Source organism: Ceratina calcarata, unplaced genomic scaffold (assembly GCF_001652005.2).
Source record: "Ceratina calcarata isolate Rehan_Ccalc_2016 unplaced genomic scaffold, ASM165200v1 scaffold119, whole genome shotgun sequence".
NCBI lineage: Eukaryota > Metazoa > Arthropoda > Insecta > Hymenoptera > Apidae > Ceratina > Ceratina calcarata.
In genome coordinates, this window is record NW_017132868.1 from 352,800 (window position 1) to 370,623 (window position 17,824).

The 17,824-nt window shown below is 36.5% G+C and overlaps 3 protein-coding genes across 5 annotated transcripts in view; 2 read left to right on the top strand and 1 right to left on the bottom strand.

Moving 5' to 3' along the window:
- Positions 1 to 3,442, top strand: part of LOC108625007 (putative serine/threonine-protein kinase dyrk2) — a 178,860-nt gene extending 175,418 nt beyond the window's left edge. For all 3 annotated transcript variants that reach the window (XM_018024701.2, XM_018024684.2, XM_018024713.2), the window contains one exon: positions 118 to 3,442. Coding sequence is in view for 2 of the 3 variants with exons in the window: in XM_018024684.2 (XP_017880173.1) it covers positions 118 to 176 (59 nt within the window). In the remaining variant the exon portion in view is untranslated. The remainder of the gene's footprint in view (positions 1 to 117) is intronic.
- A 260-nt stretch (positions 3,443 to 3,702) lies between these two features.
- LOC108625040 (coiled-coil domain-containing protein 43) lies at positions 3,703 to 5,485 on the bottom strand. Its single transcript, XM_018024744.2, has 3 exons — positions 5,129 to 5,485; positions 4,461 to 4,849; positions 3,703 to 4,385 (listed from the first exon to the last, which is right to left on the bottom strand). Exons 1-3 carry the CDS (start codon positions 5,291 to 5,293, stop codon positions 4,313 to 4,315), a joined length of 627 nt encoding a protein of 208 aa, XP_017880233.1. The 5' UTR covers positions 5,294 to 5,485; the 3' UTR covers positions 3,703 to 4,312.
- A 422-nt stretch (positions 5,486 to 5,907) lies between these two features.
- Positions 5,908 to 9,475, top strand: LOC108625032 (neither inactivation nor afterpotential protein G). The gene is made up of 9 exons (XM_018024730.2): positions 5,908 to 6,028; positions 6,536 to 6,738; positions 7,154 to 7,513; positions 7,652 to 7,825; positions 7,971 to 8,124; positions 8,200 to 8,321; positions 8,383 to 8,566; positions 8,664 to 8,886; positions 9,278 to 9,475. The coding sequence occupies exons 1-9, from the start codon at positions 5,908 to 5,910 to the stop codon at positions 9,411 to 9,413; spliced, it is 1,677 nt and encodes a 558-aa protein (XP_017880219.1). The 3' UTR covers positions 9,414 to 9,475.
- The last annotated feature ends 8,349 nt before the right edge of the window (positions 9,476 to 17,824 follow it).

The window sequence follows — 17,824 nt, forward strand, 5'->3', positions numbered from 1 at the left end:
TTGATACGTGAGATGTCGCTAATATTTATTATAATTGAATTATGTTAAATATTTCGCCGGTTTGCATACGCAGATTGATTGATCAGAGGCACGTAACGAACGGTTCTAAATTCACAGGCGTCACCAGCACGAGAGAAAGAGAGAGAGCTGCCCGCAGAAGCACTTTATTCAACTAATTAGTCAGAGCGGCAAGAGTCCAACCGTTTAACGAGCGTAGCATCTTAAGTCACGTAATAGACTCGTTAACACATACACACACACACACACACACGTAAAAAATTAAAAAGAACAACAGACATACACTCAGATAGATTTATAGCGAAACACGAAATATCAAATTGTGTATAATAAAAACTAACATTAATAGAGATAAAACGCGTACGCGTCGGTATGCATGTGTGAGAAGATAAATGAAGAGAACGGAGAAACGAGAAAGGAAGACACAGAAAGAAGATATAACGCGTTAAAGGAGAGAATGTGTCCGGCGAGAATGCGTTAAACATTATCGCATATACATATTATACATATACGACTCTTACGTATTAAGTAAAAATCACGCAAAAGCGAAAAAAGCGAGTTAAATATAGGGTATTCATTTAGAAAATAGAGGAGACCATTTGAACAACGTAGCTCCAGTAAGTGGAATCCTCTAATCTCTTTTACTATTACACCCCCTTCCCGACGGCACTGTTCGATCGCGCGTTCAATCCTAGTATTTAAATTGTTCGCCAAATTTTCAAAGCGCAGCATCACTTTTTTAATGAACGTTCTCCGCTCATACAGTGTCCATAGAAAGTATTGGCACACACACTCGTATTTTTTAATCGACATCTATCTTTGATTACCAAAATATTAGCTCTAATAATTTCATGAAAGTACCATGGAATAATAGAATTTGATTAATAAATGCTTAATCGCTAAAATAAATACAGTAATTGTGTCAGTACATTTTCTAGCCACTGTATATACATATATGTGTTATATATGTATATTACGTACACTAATGTGTTCGATGAAGTAACTGTTCATCAAGTTGTAATGAACACAGATCGACGTTTGATGAATACAATAATCATCGCGCTACGACTGCCGCTATTTCGCGTGCTTAACATGTTCACTCTAGTTAGATATTGAGTAAATGCTTCCAATAAATCTGGTTTGGGCAGCAAATTTATTTGCGAATAATAAACAATTGTTTCGAATTTTTCTTCTTATTATTATTATTCAAATAAACTTTGCTGAACTCATCACTTTTCTATATCCGTAGTGTATTCATACAAGTCAAAGCAAAACAAATACTTTGAAGTAAGCTAAAAAATTATATACTGACGAGAATATCTCGATACTGGCAGCGAACATGTTAATCAAGCATTTAATTAAAGAGCGTGCCAAAAGGAGTTATTATCCCTAATTGCGTTGGTTTTTGTGAGAACAGTTTAATCAGGCCGATTGAACGCATTTAACACGAAAGATTCAAAAACACGGCAAGTTCGTACGTAGTTTTCCATTGTTGAGGATCGTCCGTGTCGATCGTACAGTCCTTGAGTTTTTAGTTGTGTTCACTATATTGTATACAGTGGGATCAAATTACATGCGTTAGGATCGACTAATTACGTAAACCGACTGTCTCACGGTTAAAATACGTACGTACGTAAAACATGTACCGAAGCATGCATACGCGTATCGCATGAGACAGCGTATGCCTAAATAAACGAAAACAACAAAAAATTGACGTATACTTTCTTTAGAAATACGTAAAAAGAAGAATAGTAATGTATAGAACGAAGAGGTATTTGAGCTTGAATAATCGGTTGACGTATCCTCTATGAGAACAGAATTTCTTGTATCTGATGAGATTGAATTGATAAAAAATCATGCCGCGAAAAATCATCACCTCGCGATCCAGATTTGTCGGTTTAATAATCGAAATCGGAAACTTGTAGGGACACGATAGGATTAGTGAACTAAGGTATCCGAAATGTTTGGATAGACAAAAATTTATCTGAGTATCTTTATCGGTAACCAGATATTTGATGAATCAAAAGCTCTAGAACACGCGGCAGTCGCTTTCTAGTCCGAAAACGTGGCACGGCTACGACAAAAAGAAAAGGGGATGGTCTAACAAGATAGTCTAAACTCGTACCGCGTAGAACAAAAGGAAGAAGGGAAGGAGGAACTCTCTTTCGGGCTTCAGCGTGGAATGCTCTTAGCGCATATCTGTTAGAACAACGTGTAACTAATTATCGAGTTAACGACGTGATTAGATCTAACGAATTCAATTAGGTAGTAACTGTACGTACACGGCAAGATCATTGCCTTCGCCACGACCGTCCCTTTTCCCCCTCCTCCGTCGACGCAATTTTACACCCTTAGCGTACGATTATCTACCACGAAATAATTGTCTCGACCAATTAACGCATTGTTCGTTCACTCATTGAAAAGTCAAACCATTATAAGTTCTTACCAAGTCACACTGCTTGAGCAATTTAATCTTTAGGTGATCAAATTGTATTTGCATAAAATAAGTTCACTTGATAATGCATAAATTACATCCTATTTAATATACGAGAGAGTATTTTTGTCAACACTTATTCGGTCAGTTTTATTTTATAATAAAGTTTTACAGAATTTTACAATGCGTTAATCGTTCTTAGATACAATTAACGTATCCCGATAGGACAATCACGAACAACAGTTTTGTGTTAGCTAAAAATTTTAATAGCTGTGCGTTTACATAGAATTTCAAGGTAGCAAAATATTATTCCTCCTTCGTCGTGAGCCATGTTCGATTGTTCATCGAGATTTTTTGCGCTGTTGCCGATTGAGAGAGACTGCAACGGAATTTGTAAACTTTCTCCGTATATTGTGTAAGTTTTTTCGTCATTGTCTTTATAAACGATTAATAGACTTTATGTGGTTAACATAGAAAAACGTATCCCTTGAGGTAAAAAAAAAAACGCATGTACAAATGTAATAATAAATATATCTTTGGTAACGACACACAAATTTTCGCATGTTTGAGATATAAAGGATCGATAGCGTAAATTTTAATTGTGATTTTCTCTTCTTTAGGAATGTGATAGCGTGTGTTACATTATATAATATTACTTTGAGACGTTGCACGAAGAATATTTTATTCGACGTGTAAATTGCGAGCTTCGCAAAAAATGAGGATTAAAGAGGAAACGTTTTAAAATCGGGAGGGGGAAAGGACATATTAACAGGAATTAGAGAAAGTGTAGATCGAAATGAGAGGAAGGGGAAAAAAATGAGAGTGAGAGAGCAGGAATTGATACCGATTGATTTGTAACTCAGCGTCTGAACAGCGAAAAGGAGAGAACTTGTTATGATCGTGTAAATGCGAGTTCGTCAATTTCTGCCCAACTTAATTATAGTGAACGAAAATGAAGAATTGCTAATAATAAAACGATTATGATAATGACGTTAGTACATGTAACGATACAATACTGAAAGCATCATCATCTTTTGTATCATTTGTTCGTTTGTTTTTATCTTACTGCGTTTGTCTTTCATCATTAATGCAATACCAAGATGACTCGGTTTCAACACGGTATCTTGTGTGTAAATATATAATAATAAAAAATACAAACATAAAACTATCGTTTCCATTATTATCCTACTATTATGAATGATAAAATAAGAGTAATGCATGTTACCTAATAGAATGAAACAAGAGCGTAATGAATGTTTAAGTGATTTATTTAAATGTAATCGTTTTAAATACACGTGATCCACAGAATGAAAGAGATGTAGTACGCCAAGCGTAACGATAAATATAAATCATGTATCTGTATTCGAAGTATATTATTTCTATTGCTTCAGACAGATTACTGTTATTCCAAACAAAAATTGGAGACATGAACTGAATACATCCGGAGTACAGATGATAAAAAAGTTGAATGTGTATATATATACATATATATATACACAAAAAGAATAAGTAGAAAAATAATTTTTTAGAAAAGATCAAGTCGTTCGACAGAAATTTTTAACAGGCAGAAGGCACAGGATGCAATGTTACGTACATACATACATGGTATAATTAATACTTTTCATCTACGATATAATCGGTATTACTTACAATCAGTAAGTCATGTACATTTTGCTATTCCAGATATTGTTTTAAGTTATGTTCTTTCGGGATATGCATTCTACAAACATCGATCTCTAATAAAGGATTAGTACACGATTGACATAGCCGTTGGAGAACATTGCATACACAAGAATAAACGCAGATGTATATGATTATTTGAAAACTCGACTTAAGACATAAAATCCTGTTGTCCCAATGCTACCTTCTTCGTTCTCCTTTCTGAGTCTTTCTCTTTTCCTTCTTCTCTTCTCTCAACTGTTTCTGTTTCTCTCTAAATATTAAAGCAATAGACTTAAAGTATTTAAATAACCATTCTTCTGATATATATTCATTTTTGGAAACATACCTATCTTCTTTGTCTTTCTCTTTCTTTTTCTGACTTTCTAATTTAGCCTTTTCTCTCTTTTCCTTCTCTTGTTGTATAATGTTAGTTACATTTGTATTCTTTTCAATTCCACAGTCACTAGCACTTACACCATCTTCTTCTCCATCTCCTTCGCTATTCTCTTCCTCTGACATTTGACTATACTGTGCCAGAATAGCTTCCCTTATTTTCCTTTCTTCCTCTGTATAACTCTTTTGCGCAGTGGTAGGAAGAGACTGAGATTCCAGCATTCGTGCCAATCTGACATCTACATCTTCCACTGGCTCTTTTCGAGTAGTATCTTCTTTGATAGGCAGCCACTCAGCCCAAGCCTTTAGAATTTCTGTCACATGTTTACTAATGTTTTCATCCTAAAAAATAAATGATATTAGTAACAGAGTTAGTCAAATAGAAGAGTCGCTTTTAAAGTCATTCAATTGTGTATTGCACAACATTGCTGAATTATTAAATAGATATGAATATCAGCGACATTTATGTGTGCACGCACAAAAACGAAATAACGAAACCTGTTGAATTCATGAAGACGACATACGAGCCGACGACAAAAAGAGCAGTATAATCCCGTTGTTATTTATGACCGGCTACGAACAGCAAGCATATTCTAACCTCACAATCCGTGTGCTCCTCACCGTTATGCCCGCGAGTATGCCTTCAAGGGCTTCGGTCTTCTCATCCTCTGTCTCGTCACCTTCTAAAATTCCTTTGATGTACGATCCGAAAACACCTTCGTCTGTATTTAAAGACTGTAACTTCTTGCTGAGCCAACTATCGAAAGAGTTCGTAGCGACCGCCATGTTCCCCTTTTTTTAGCTTTCCGTCCCTTTCGGTTGGCAATACATGCTCACGGCTCATAGACTCAAACAAATCCCCCTTTCTACGCCCGCCCGGCAACTTTTCATGCAGGTTTAAGGAACATTATATTGTTGTGACGTTTAGTCAGAATTATACGGCTTATAACAATTCATTACGCAGTCATTGAAATATTTTCAGAAATAATTATTGTTCATTGGAATTTTATCGTACTCAATTATTTATTTACTGTCAAAGACAAATAAAAGAAATATTTGTAAAATTTCGAAACAAAACATGTTAAATTTTTATATTTAAATTCATGTGTTAATCGAATTGTAGAATGCAAAATTATAGGTACTTCAAGCAAAAAAAGCAAATGAAAATATTTGCCCTGGACTTTTATTCACTCTCATCGTCACACAATTTTGACCTAATTCTTAATTTATTCACTGTTATCGTGTATTGTGACAGACCTTCATCTCCATTACTGTAAACGACTATCGATTCCGAGATGCTAATTTAATATTGGAAGTACTCTGAACCCCGACCGCTGTTAGTTCATTGTAGTTCTAGCCCCGATACCAATCGTGGATGCATCGTGCTTACCTCAAGCACGATGTGGAACTATGTGCTGGTCTCGATCCTCGTTTTGTTCATATCGTTAGTGTACCATTGTTATTTCAACGGCCCGGCAAGCATCATCAAGTATCCTGAGACACAATACGATTACATAATCGGCAAGTAGTAGAACATCCCAATAATCTCATTGTCAGTACCGCATGCGTCGTCATTTTAAATAAGAAAAAGCAGATATGAAGAATCCGTTTAATCCTCTGCTTCATATCCACGCTAGATTCATAGAATTCGTAGTTGTCTTTCTTCCTACTTGATGTATAGCTAAGCCAAATCGGATTTCGGTATAAACGTTTTACACTGATGCAACTTGTGCTCAGTTTATACAATCGGGGGCAATATAAGAGTACATTCTTTTAAACAGAATAACTATCTCAAAATTAGGCCAAACGATTGGAATATTTTGGAAAATTAGCCGTATTAATTTACTTGATAACAAGTAAAAAATCGCCTTTATACTAAGTCATTAGCGTTTGAGCATCTTTTTGATACAACAAATAGTTTTCGAGTAAGTTTAGGCGATAGAGTTAAATGACTCATCATATACATTGTGGGAAATTAAAAAGAGAAGAAAAGTATAATAATATATTTAAATGGTTCTACTTATGAAGTTGGTGCCGGAACGGCAGGATGCGTAGTTGCATCACGTCTCTCTGAGATCTCAAACGTAACAGTTTTACTGGTCGAAGCTGGAGGACACTTTGGATGGGTATCATCGGTTCCAATATTAGCGCCAGTTCTGCAAGGAACCGACGTCGATTGGTCCTATTCGACGGAACCACAACTATTCTCATCGAAAGGATATTGGAACCACGTAAATGAAACTTAATTACACAAGTTCTAACGCAATCTTATAATTACAACACGGGAAACTAACTCTAAAGATTTCGATATCCTGTCAGCACTATTCGCTTCGTAAGTAGCGCGGAAGACATCGTCACACGGTCGTTCTTTTCAATAATGGAATTGTATAGAGATAGATTTTGTAGACCGCGTTAAATTACTTATAAAAAATACGAATCGTGCAAATATTAAGTACACCATTGCTGTAATGTTGGTCGTTCAAATAACGAGCGAAAGAATCTATGAGATAGTATGAACGCTCAGCGCCAAAGATACTTACGTAGCCTGTCATAAAATGATACAACATTTCAAATTTATAAAATCAATTGACTAAAAATTTCGCAAACGAACTAGTCGATCCATGAATAAATTGAACTTTGCGACAGGTGCAAAAAGTACCGAGGGGCAAAGGGTTGGGCGGTAGCGGGCAAATAAATCATCTGGTTCACTCTTTCGGAAAGCCGGAAGATTACAAAGCCTGGCCCAGGGGATGGTCGCACGCCGATCTACTTCCGTACTTTAAAAAGGTGTCCGATATTATGAACGTAATGTCCAGCCCAGAGGATGAATACCTGGCAGAAGCTTTTCTAATGGCGGAAGAATCGTTGAAGTTGAATAATGTGACTCTACAAAAGGGGATGTACACGACTAAAAGAGGCTCCCGATGGAGCACATTTCACGCGCATTTGCAAAATGCCTGGAACAGAAGGAATTTGCACATTCTGACGAACACATTGGTTTCAAGAGTGAGATTCTATTTTTTTACACGATTTTACTTCGTTCAATATTTCATTTAAACAATATTCAATCTATCTTGGTCTTTAAAAAAAAAGCGATAAAATGTATCAACTTCTAGATTGAATAGACCTTTTATGAATTTTCAGATATTTTTTAAAGAAAATTCTAACGTAGACGGAGTCAAGGTGATTTACAAAGATGGATCAGTAGGAAGAATTGTTGCTAAAAAGGAGGTGATCCTTTGCGCTGGTACTATCAATACTCCTCAGTTATTGTTGCTTTCAGGAATCGGGCCAGCAAAAGATCTCGATAAATTTCAGGTGACGAATTATTAGACTTTCTCATAAGCAAATATTTGAAATCTAATAGATTCTGTTCAAATTCTATAAGTGCAATTTCTTTTTATAATCTTTTACGAAAAACCAAATCGGTCTACGTAATGCGGAAACTTAAATACTTATATAGATACCAGTAGTGAGCAATCTTCCGGAAGTAGGCAAGAACCTCTTCGATCATTTTATGCTTCCGGTGTACGTTCATCTTGTGGCAAACGTGAGCATAACTCTGTTCAAATTACAAACGCTTCCCGAGATACTTAACTATTTCATTTTTGGGAGAGGTGTGCAGAAAAATGTTCTCTTTTTTCGTTTCCTTATGATGTATTACATATTTCTGAACTATACCTTTTGTTAAGGATGGTATGCCACCAATGCTATAATGGCGGTAGGTCGTACCAACGACAGCGGCGTTATGCTTTCTGGTATGGGTTCCACTGACGAGAGAATATTAAAAGTCATATCTAATTACAAAACAGAGGTAAACGTTCTATCGAAATTGTGTTTTGACAAATCTAAAATTGTGTTAAATAAATTTACAGCCTTATAGAGCGTTGTACCCGTCGTACAACAGCAGTACTCACGAAGGATTCCTATTCCTGTCGTATTGCTTGCAACCAAAAAGTCGTGGAACTGTTTCACTTAGGTCCATCAATATCCGTCACCAGCCGAAAATCGATCCCGCGTATCTTCAACGGTACGACGACGTCCTGTGCACCCACGAAGGTAAGCGAACTTTTTATGTCGCGATGGAATCTGATGGATTCTCACGCGATCGTTTTCTCTTGGATCGCGCATTGCGTGACGAGGGAGGATATTGCAGCCATAAATTTCGCCATTCGAACACTCGAGACGCCCAAATTTCGTGAGTACGGCGCGAGGGTTCATTACCCCGATCTAGAGGAATGCAGACACCTGCGACAAGATTATCAGAACGTCGAATACTCTGAATGCGTGATGAGAGTCGGCGGTCTTACCTGTTACCACATGTGCGGCACCTGCAGGATGGGTGCTGGCGATCGTGCGGTCGTCGACGAGAAATTACGGTAAAGTACTTCAATTTACATATTAAAATATTAACTTCTTCGTTAATGTGGACTACTTCGGTGTCTATCTTTATTATCTGAATTTTTTAATAAAATCCGTAATATAAGACACTCTAGATTCCTTAAATATAAAATACGCTACGTATTAAGTTATTTCGTTTTAAAAGGTCTCCGAATCTTTTGCGGAGCAAACTGTTATATGCATAAGATACGTGAAATATTTCGTACCGAGTAACGAATAGATATTTCGCGCTGAGCAGTGAAAGGATCTCTTAATAGTTTAATCTTATTATTTTATAATATACTATAAATATTCATAAGATCACATATGTATGTACGTTTCTTTATTAATGACAAAAGTATACTGAACTTGTAACTCTTTTTGTTACAGAGTTAAAGGCGTCAATAAGCTGAGAATAGTAGACGCCAGTGTATTACCATCTCCCATTTCTGGTAACCCAAATTCCGTTTTAATCGCAATAGCGGAACGGGCGAGCGATTTGATCATCGATCGCACATTCAATTAAATCATTGTACCTGTTAATCGAAATAAAAAAAATGAATATACTATTTTAAAGAACAAATTGAACTTAACTATTGTAAATCATTCTTTTTATCGATAAGGAATAATAAGGAAGGGGAAAAAAGTACAGCTGGTCAGATTTTTTGTAATTTATAATTAATGGTAAATTTTTCTTGTTTTACAGTAATCGAACAGTTATTAATAGCCTAATTAAATTTCGATTAATTTTTATACAAACAAAAAAGAGGGTGAGTTACACTCGACTCGGCGTAGCACGAACCTCTGCCACCCTGTTCGCGTTCGGAAAAAAAGAAAAAAGAATATATATATATATATATTTGTAACGTTGCAATTTTGCAATCCGTGCTCCTCTGTTGCTTTTTGACATACTTTCCCTTCCAGAACATTCAATACATGAATCATATCATAATTATGATTATTTCATTTTCCATTCTAATCCCGTTTCAGGATCGTTATAGATGGCAGAGTTTCGACTCATTCTTCGTTTCTAATTCGTTTCTGCGCATTTTTTCCTCTCTCATCCATTCGCTCATTCACGCTTCGTTCACTCGTTCATGCCATCTTAATCATTTTGAATGTATCGAAAAGTATCCTCGAGAAGAGTTTTACATAAATTATACAAGTTCGCGACGTATTCGAATCGCACCAGAAACGAACTTCCGAAATGCACTCGCGCTAGCCGCTTTTATAAATAAAATAATTTCGCAATTAATGCAGACTGTGTCGTACTTTTTACTTTTGCGTATCTACACAAAAAACTCAATACAGTCGGATTTCACGCTCCGTTCATGCTAGAGTAGAGGCTCGTCATTCTGCCGTCTTTGTGTCACTCTCCCGTTCATCCCCAACGCCTTCCTTCCACACTGTCTCTCCATTTTCTACTACGTATTTCTCCCCCAAACTTATCTTCATAATCGTAACGCAAAACTTAATCTTTCAACCTAAAAACATAATTGGTAACCACCGTGTCGCTCTGCAGTGCAAGCCACGACCGTTCCTCTCCTCCCGTTTACGAGGAAAAATACAACAAGAACATCCGATCGAAAGAGAATATACATGGACTGAAAAGACGGATATCTTTATTTCTTCCGTGAAATATAAGATTCCTCTGGGAAACAAGTGCCCCATTTATTTCTTGTAGCAAAACACTATAAAATTCAAATTAATTTTTCTTAACTTCCTTTTAATAGAATAATAAGGAAGGGGAAAAAAGTACAGCTGGTCAGATTTTTTGTAATTTATAATTAATGGTAAATTTTTCTTGTTTTACAGTAATCGAACAGTTATTAATAGCCTAATTAAATTTCGATTAATTTTTATACAAACAAAAAAGAGGGTGAGTTACACTCGACTCGGCGTAGCACGAACCTCTGCCACCCTGTTCGCGTTCGGAAAAAAAGAAAAAAGAATATATATATATATATATTTGTAACGTTGCAATTTTGCAATCCGTGCTCCTCTGTTGCTTTTTGACATACTTTCCCTTCCAGAACATTCAATACATGAATCATATCATAATTATGATTATTTCATTTTCCATTCTAATCCCGTTTCAGGATCGTTATAGATGGCAGAGTTTCGACTCATTCTTCGTTTCTAATTCGTTTCTGCGCATTTTTTCCTCTCTCATCCATTCGCTCATTCACGCTTCGTTCACTCGTTCATGCCATCTTAATCATTTTGAATGTATCGAAAAGTATCCTCGAGAAGAGTTTTACATAAATTATACAAGTTCGCGACGTATTCGAATCGCACCAGAAACGAACTTCCGAAATGCACTCGCGCTAGCCGCTTTTATAAATAAAATAATTTCGCAATTAATGCAGACTGTGTCGTACTTTTTACTTTTGCGTATCTACACAAAAAACTCAATACAGTCGGATTTCACGCTCCGTTCATGCTAGAGTAGAGGCTCGTCATTCTGCCGTCTTTGTGTCACTCTCCCGTTCATCCCCAACGCCTTCCTTCCACACTGTCTCTCCATTTTCTACTACGTATTTCTCCCCCAAACTTATCTTCATAATCGTAACGCAAAACTTAATCTTTCAACCTAAAAACATAATTGGTAACCACCGTGTCGCTCTGCAGTGCAAGCCACGACCGTTCCTCTCCTCCCGTTTACGAGGAAAAATACAACAAGAACATCCGATCGAAAGAGAATATACATGGACTGAAAAGACGGATATCTTTATTTCTTCCGTGAAATATAAGATTCCTCTGGGAAACAAGTGCCCCATTTATTTCTTGTAGCAAAACACTATAAAATTCAAATTAATTTTTCTTAACTTCCTTTTAATCGATAAATTGCTGTAGCGTAAGAACTAAATCAAATTATATAACAATTTCTTTACAAATTAACAAGAACGAAACAAAAAAAAAAAAAATAAAAACAGATATCAAGTCACGGACACGTTTCTTCTGACAACGAGTCTTATACATTTCATTAATCTTAAAGCAAAAATAGCTAGAGACCGTCTTTTCGACACTGTCGATCCGCAGTCGATCGGGAAGCGAGATTTCGCTCGTGACACATACACATGAGGAGAAGCGTGTTATATCGCGTGGCGTGCATCGCATGATCGAGCAATTTGCGTATCGCATTTTTTTTTCTTTCTCTATTCTATTTCATTTAATCCTCCACCTCTTCACATTTCCTTTTACGCGTGTGTTTCTGTTGCATTCTTTACGTGTGACTGTGTGTGTGTGTATATGTATATATATTCATTTATATTTATATTTTCTTTTATTCCATTTGTCTTCGACTTGCGGTTGTCGTATCGCGGGGCGACGAGTTCGGGGCTTTTCATCTTACGAGCTAAACAAGTACCTCCGTTAATATTACATATAATATACTCTATCTATGTATATATTTATATATATATATCTATATATATAATATATATATATATATCCATTTCATATTTATATTAAAAAAATGAGTGTACTCTTTCGTTCTATCAATAGGAATAGTTATCGATTAATTTGCAATTGCGTGTAATATAGACGCGTCCAGCGCATAGAAACATAAATAAATAAATATAAACGGATGTTATTTACATATATTCGGGTGCTTGAGGAAAGGGTGATCTGGAGGAGGGAGTGAAAGGAGTATAAACAAGGATAGGGAAAAATGAAGGATGAAGTGGTCAGTATCATTATCCGATATACCTATTTATTTGTGGCAGCTTCCGGCAACTGTAATTCAATTCGTCATTGTATTCCTCTTATCGTACAATATCATTTTTAAGGTTTACACACAATAAAGTCTATGAACATTGGTACACATTTCGAAGTTGAATAATATATTTAATGTTGGACTTAATGAATTAAATTTTGTCGGAGCCCTAAAAAGAATTAATACGTTAGGTGCAATATTAAAAAAATTATTCAATCTCGAAGTGTGTGCGAATATTTACGTACTTCATTGTATGTGTTATATTAATTTCTGTCGCGGTTTACTTGTCTTCCCTTGTGTGCTTCTCCGTTTTTAATTTTCGTACCATAAAAAATTGGCGTCATATAGAAAAATAATACTTCTCATTACGGGACTCGATGCGAGAAAGAGAAACCGAAGAGGAACCTTAAACGTTATACAACTGTACGAATCGGTTAATTAACTAATTAATGTGATGGTCTATGCTTACTGTGTGTGCGTGTACGTTTGTACGATTGTGTGTTTGCGTTTGTATACATGTTCGTGTATATTAAGTGTGTAGATTCTGTTTCATTGAGGTAGAAGCGGTTTCGTATACATCTATTATTATTACTATTACTATTATTATTATTATCAGTAGATTATGTTGTCATAGATACGCGATATTTGAACGAAATGGTCACCGTTTGTCGGCTTTACTGCCGGAGTATAACGAAATCGGGTGAACGAAGAATGAAACGATGAAAGTAAAGGAGAGATTTCGCCGAGGAAGTTGACTGTCTTGGAGAGTCGATGATGAAATTGCAACCGGACGGATGCTTCTGTTTACTGGACCGCTTAATCAATTTCCCTCGTGCAAAAGTAGTAATGACATTCTTAAGGAAACAAAAACGATGAGAATAAAAAGAAAAATAGATATCGAACACCTTTGACAAAAGTAAACAGGAATAGAAGTTATACATGAAATATAAGAATGTATCACATTCTTAAAAAATTTAGGTAACAATCAAGAAAAAGGAAACGTACGTCAATTAAAAAATGACATTCGTCCGATCGCGGAACACCAAGGAACAAAACGATTAACAGAGAACAAATGCATCTTAACAGGAGCAATGGTAACCACGAAGAATGTAGCCTTGTGGTGTGGAAAATGAGAGAAACGAGAAAAGAGTCTGACGCGTCCAAAGACCTTAAGTTTAGATGAATGATTGCATCGCGATAAAACGAAGGATCATCGAATATTCGAAAGATAATAGAGGACTTAATAGATTCGTGAATCGAAAGAAGTACACGATGAAACTGATCGTCGTCCACGTTAATTTAATTAATTTTCGTTAATTGGTTCTTTCTTAAGACAGATCTGTCCCTTCGCTCATCGATCTACATTTTTTTTTTCTGCGTTGCAGTTGAGAGAACAACCCTTTCTTTTTCTCATTCGCCTATAAAGAACGAACCAGTAGACGAATGAGAGTCGAAGATTTCTAAAGAGCGAGTTCCAACTAACAGGAAAAAAACTGAAATGATACATGCATCTGAATGCATAAAATTAATTGTTACATTTAAGTAATACGCAATATGCAGCGTAAACGCTATCGACCACGAAACACGTTTAGCATGATCAGCAGCAGTGGTCATTAACAACATTATGTTCACGTGGACAAAAGACGGAAAGAAAAGTGGGATGAGAAAGTGAAATGGGAATGAGCGAGAGAAGAGAAAAGATTAGACGTTACAGAGTGATCGAGATGAAGAGAAACGGTGCAAAAAGTATACACCGACGATCCCTACTATACACTCAACTATTGCATCGGTTGATTATTGATTTATGTTATTTAAATCTTATCGACTATTATATTTTGTAGTTTGTACTTGGTTCCCATATTCCTGAGAAAAGGACTCGTGGCGCGGGTCACGTGCCGTCGTATTAAGACGTCACCGGTCCCATTTCCAAACTTTTTTATTCTGATCTCTGTTAGCTATCGTCTGCATGCATCTTACATTTTTATTTCCCATTTTATCATCATTCTTTTCTTTTCATCGTCACTGTCCTTTTTTTAATTGTATTTCGAGACAATCGATTCTATCGCAAAATACCGCCTTCCCATTCTTTTTTTTCTTTTAATCTGTGCGTTCTTTTCCCTTTATGTACAGATTTATTTTTAACCTTCTATTCTTTCATTTTTCTTTCTTCTGCACCCTGTATGTCTTGTGTGAGGTAGTATTTGTACTAGTATTGTAATATGACGAAGTATTTGTGTTTTCCGTTACCGTGACGGACGGCGTCAGGACGTGCATCCGTGGATCGATCCCGGAAGGATTCGAATCATGTGGCAGTGTTCGAGTTTCACCAGTCTTTTTCTTCCATTCTACTACTAATACGCGTATATAACAGGGTCTCTATTTCCTATAAGTATCGTTCATAAATACATATCTGTGCACGATACCACGTACCGTCGTCTTCTATGCACCTGCACCGTGTCGAGAACCGTTCTACATTCTCTCTCTCTCTGCGGCCTACGATGCAACGAAATGATCGAACAGTCCGTAGTAAAAACGATCTCAACAACATTGTAACTACATTGTATAATAAACTATTGCGATGCTATTTGGTATATAAACTACGATCACGTTAAACAGTCAGAAAACAATCAGTTCTCTCGCGATTACCAGTAAGAGCGGAAGAGGACACACGAAGAGTGAAACGAGGTGAAAGCAACGGCCATCGATCTCTCTGTAAACTGATATGTAACGAGCATTTTCAACTTACACTGCTTAGAGTAAAACGTATGTGTCCTCGTCCATCTATCAGCAATCGCTGAAATGTATCCTTTCGAACGGATAACGTGGCTCGCGAACCAGTTAAACATTTACCGGTATTATTCAAGGATCACAGAAAAATGGTAACATTATTGCAACAAGTGAATCGATCTGTCTGTCCAGCGAATGAAGCGAAGATTGAAATGAAAAAAATACGACGATTATTAACGATCGTTGACGCAGACTACGGCCCGTTGAACAGAATTAAATATCCCTATTAATTGAATCCGTACAGTACCCTGCGTAACGAACGGCGAGAATCGAAGAATGCAATGTGACAAGCTTAATTAAATTTGCGGCCGTCGATATCCTTGACCGTTCCACTGATGCTCGTTTCTCTGCCCGTCCAATTATAATTATTACGTATCATACAAATTGTCATCGTCGACGTTATCATCATCATTATCGACGTCACAATGCCGACTCATATCGTACTGCGATCGTTCAATTATGTGTATAGTAAGTTTACAAAAATTCGCGATCTGTAATCGGTTGTCTGTTAACCATCGCGTTTCTCGTCGACCTCACTTAACATTATTATATAATAGTTTACTTTGTACTATAATTCGCGACCGCTCGAACACGCGCTTTTGCCTACGTTAATTATTCGATATTCGAGAGTCGCACGCCGCTGAAATCGAAGCCCCGCTATGCGACAGTGTGAGCCCTACGTACAGTTTACAATATTATAATAGTAATCGTAATTAATCGTTAATTAATCAATTAAATGTTGCCGCGAAGAAAATGAAGAAGGTGCGTTACGTTTTTCTCGTAACGCGTGCGTTCCTTATATGTCTTTATCAATTTTTTTTATACTTTTTTTTCCCCTTCACGTTTAAATATGCTTACGAGTGCGTGATACATGTACTATGCAATCATTATCAACTATGGTATAGTACTATTAATTGGTTTTCCTTTTTATACTATACGACGATTAAACGGTATAGTATGAGAGTTGTCAGTGCACTCAGGTGCAGCGAATAACATCGACTCTTAGCCTCCCCTTAGCTTTACTCCGCGAGAACGCAACGATCTTCGTCGAACTTCTGATTTCAGCCTGTTAGAAATTTTTCGTACTTCATCAATTTACTTGCCACGTGATCACCATTTCTTTCGTTAGCTATTTTTATCAATCACGCCCTTCGTATACTTTGTCGAAGCGATTTCTGACGATTTCCAATTAATTTTGACCGCTCATCGAAATTCGAGAACTGATATTTCTCTTCTACGCAAATTTCGTCATCTTCCAGTCGTTTACTTTGTTCACTTACTTGCATGACTCGCGAAATGCAAATGATCGTTGGACTTGCGGTGTAAAGCCTCGCCTTGCCAAGCTGTGTCACACACGACATCTATTTAAAGGATTTTCAATCCGTAAAACACATATTATAGAAACAACATGCAACATTTTATCCTACGCCGTGATACAATAATGGTACATACGCGCGCGTACGCTACCGCGTGGCTTCGTTAACGTGGATATATGCACGCAACGCGTACGCGCGCTACCGCGCCCTCCTTATATGTACTTACGCGCGGCCCTAGGCGGGTACATGTTAGTGTATATGCATGTATGTATGTGTGTATGTATTTTCATTCGCATGTACGCGATTAAAAATGTGTGTTCGCACCGGGATACGGTCAAACAGCGCGAAACTCAACAACATGGAAAGAGACGTTGAAAACCATCCTTGTGAAACATCGCAGAAATCAAATTTTCAGTTTTCGAAAAAATCTTCGTCGTTAACGCTAATAATAAAATTTCCGTGTCTTAAGCTCAATCGAAAATTTCTTCTTTCGCAAAGTAACGCGTTTCAAAAGGCGTTTTTAAAGAAAAAAAGGACAAGTGACTCGAAGACGCGCGATTCTCATAAAGAAGTACGATAATAATTTTGAAAATAATTTTGTGTATGATACACAATCGACTTTTTTTTCTCGAACCATAAGGGATGAATACAAAGAATTTTATTCAGATTTTAGATCCAGCGATTTTTCTATTTCCCTTTTCATATTTATTTTCCGAATGCATACGAAAGTTCGTTAATTTGTGGTTTATATATACACGCGTGATTTGTTTTACATATTTAAATTCCTACGTGAAATTACATGAATACAAACGACGAAGCAACTAAAAGAGAACACGGTCTCTCAGCCCCAAACCTTTCCTAAACACGTTCATCCTAAACGTTCCGAACGTCTCCCCCAAAATTATCTAAAAGAACAAAAGAGTACAATAGTAAACAAGTAGACCAAATAGAAGAGAAGTGCATGAAATGTTAAAGAAGAAATTGTAAACTTAACGCTAAACCTTGTCAATACAATCTCTCGTTCCGTTCATTTCTGCTTGGCAGAGAAAAGAATAACGTGTATAAACTTTAGTTAACTTAATTCAAAGAAAAAAAAAGAAATATACATATATATAT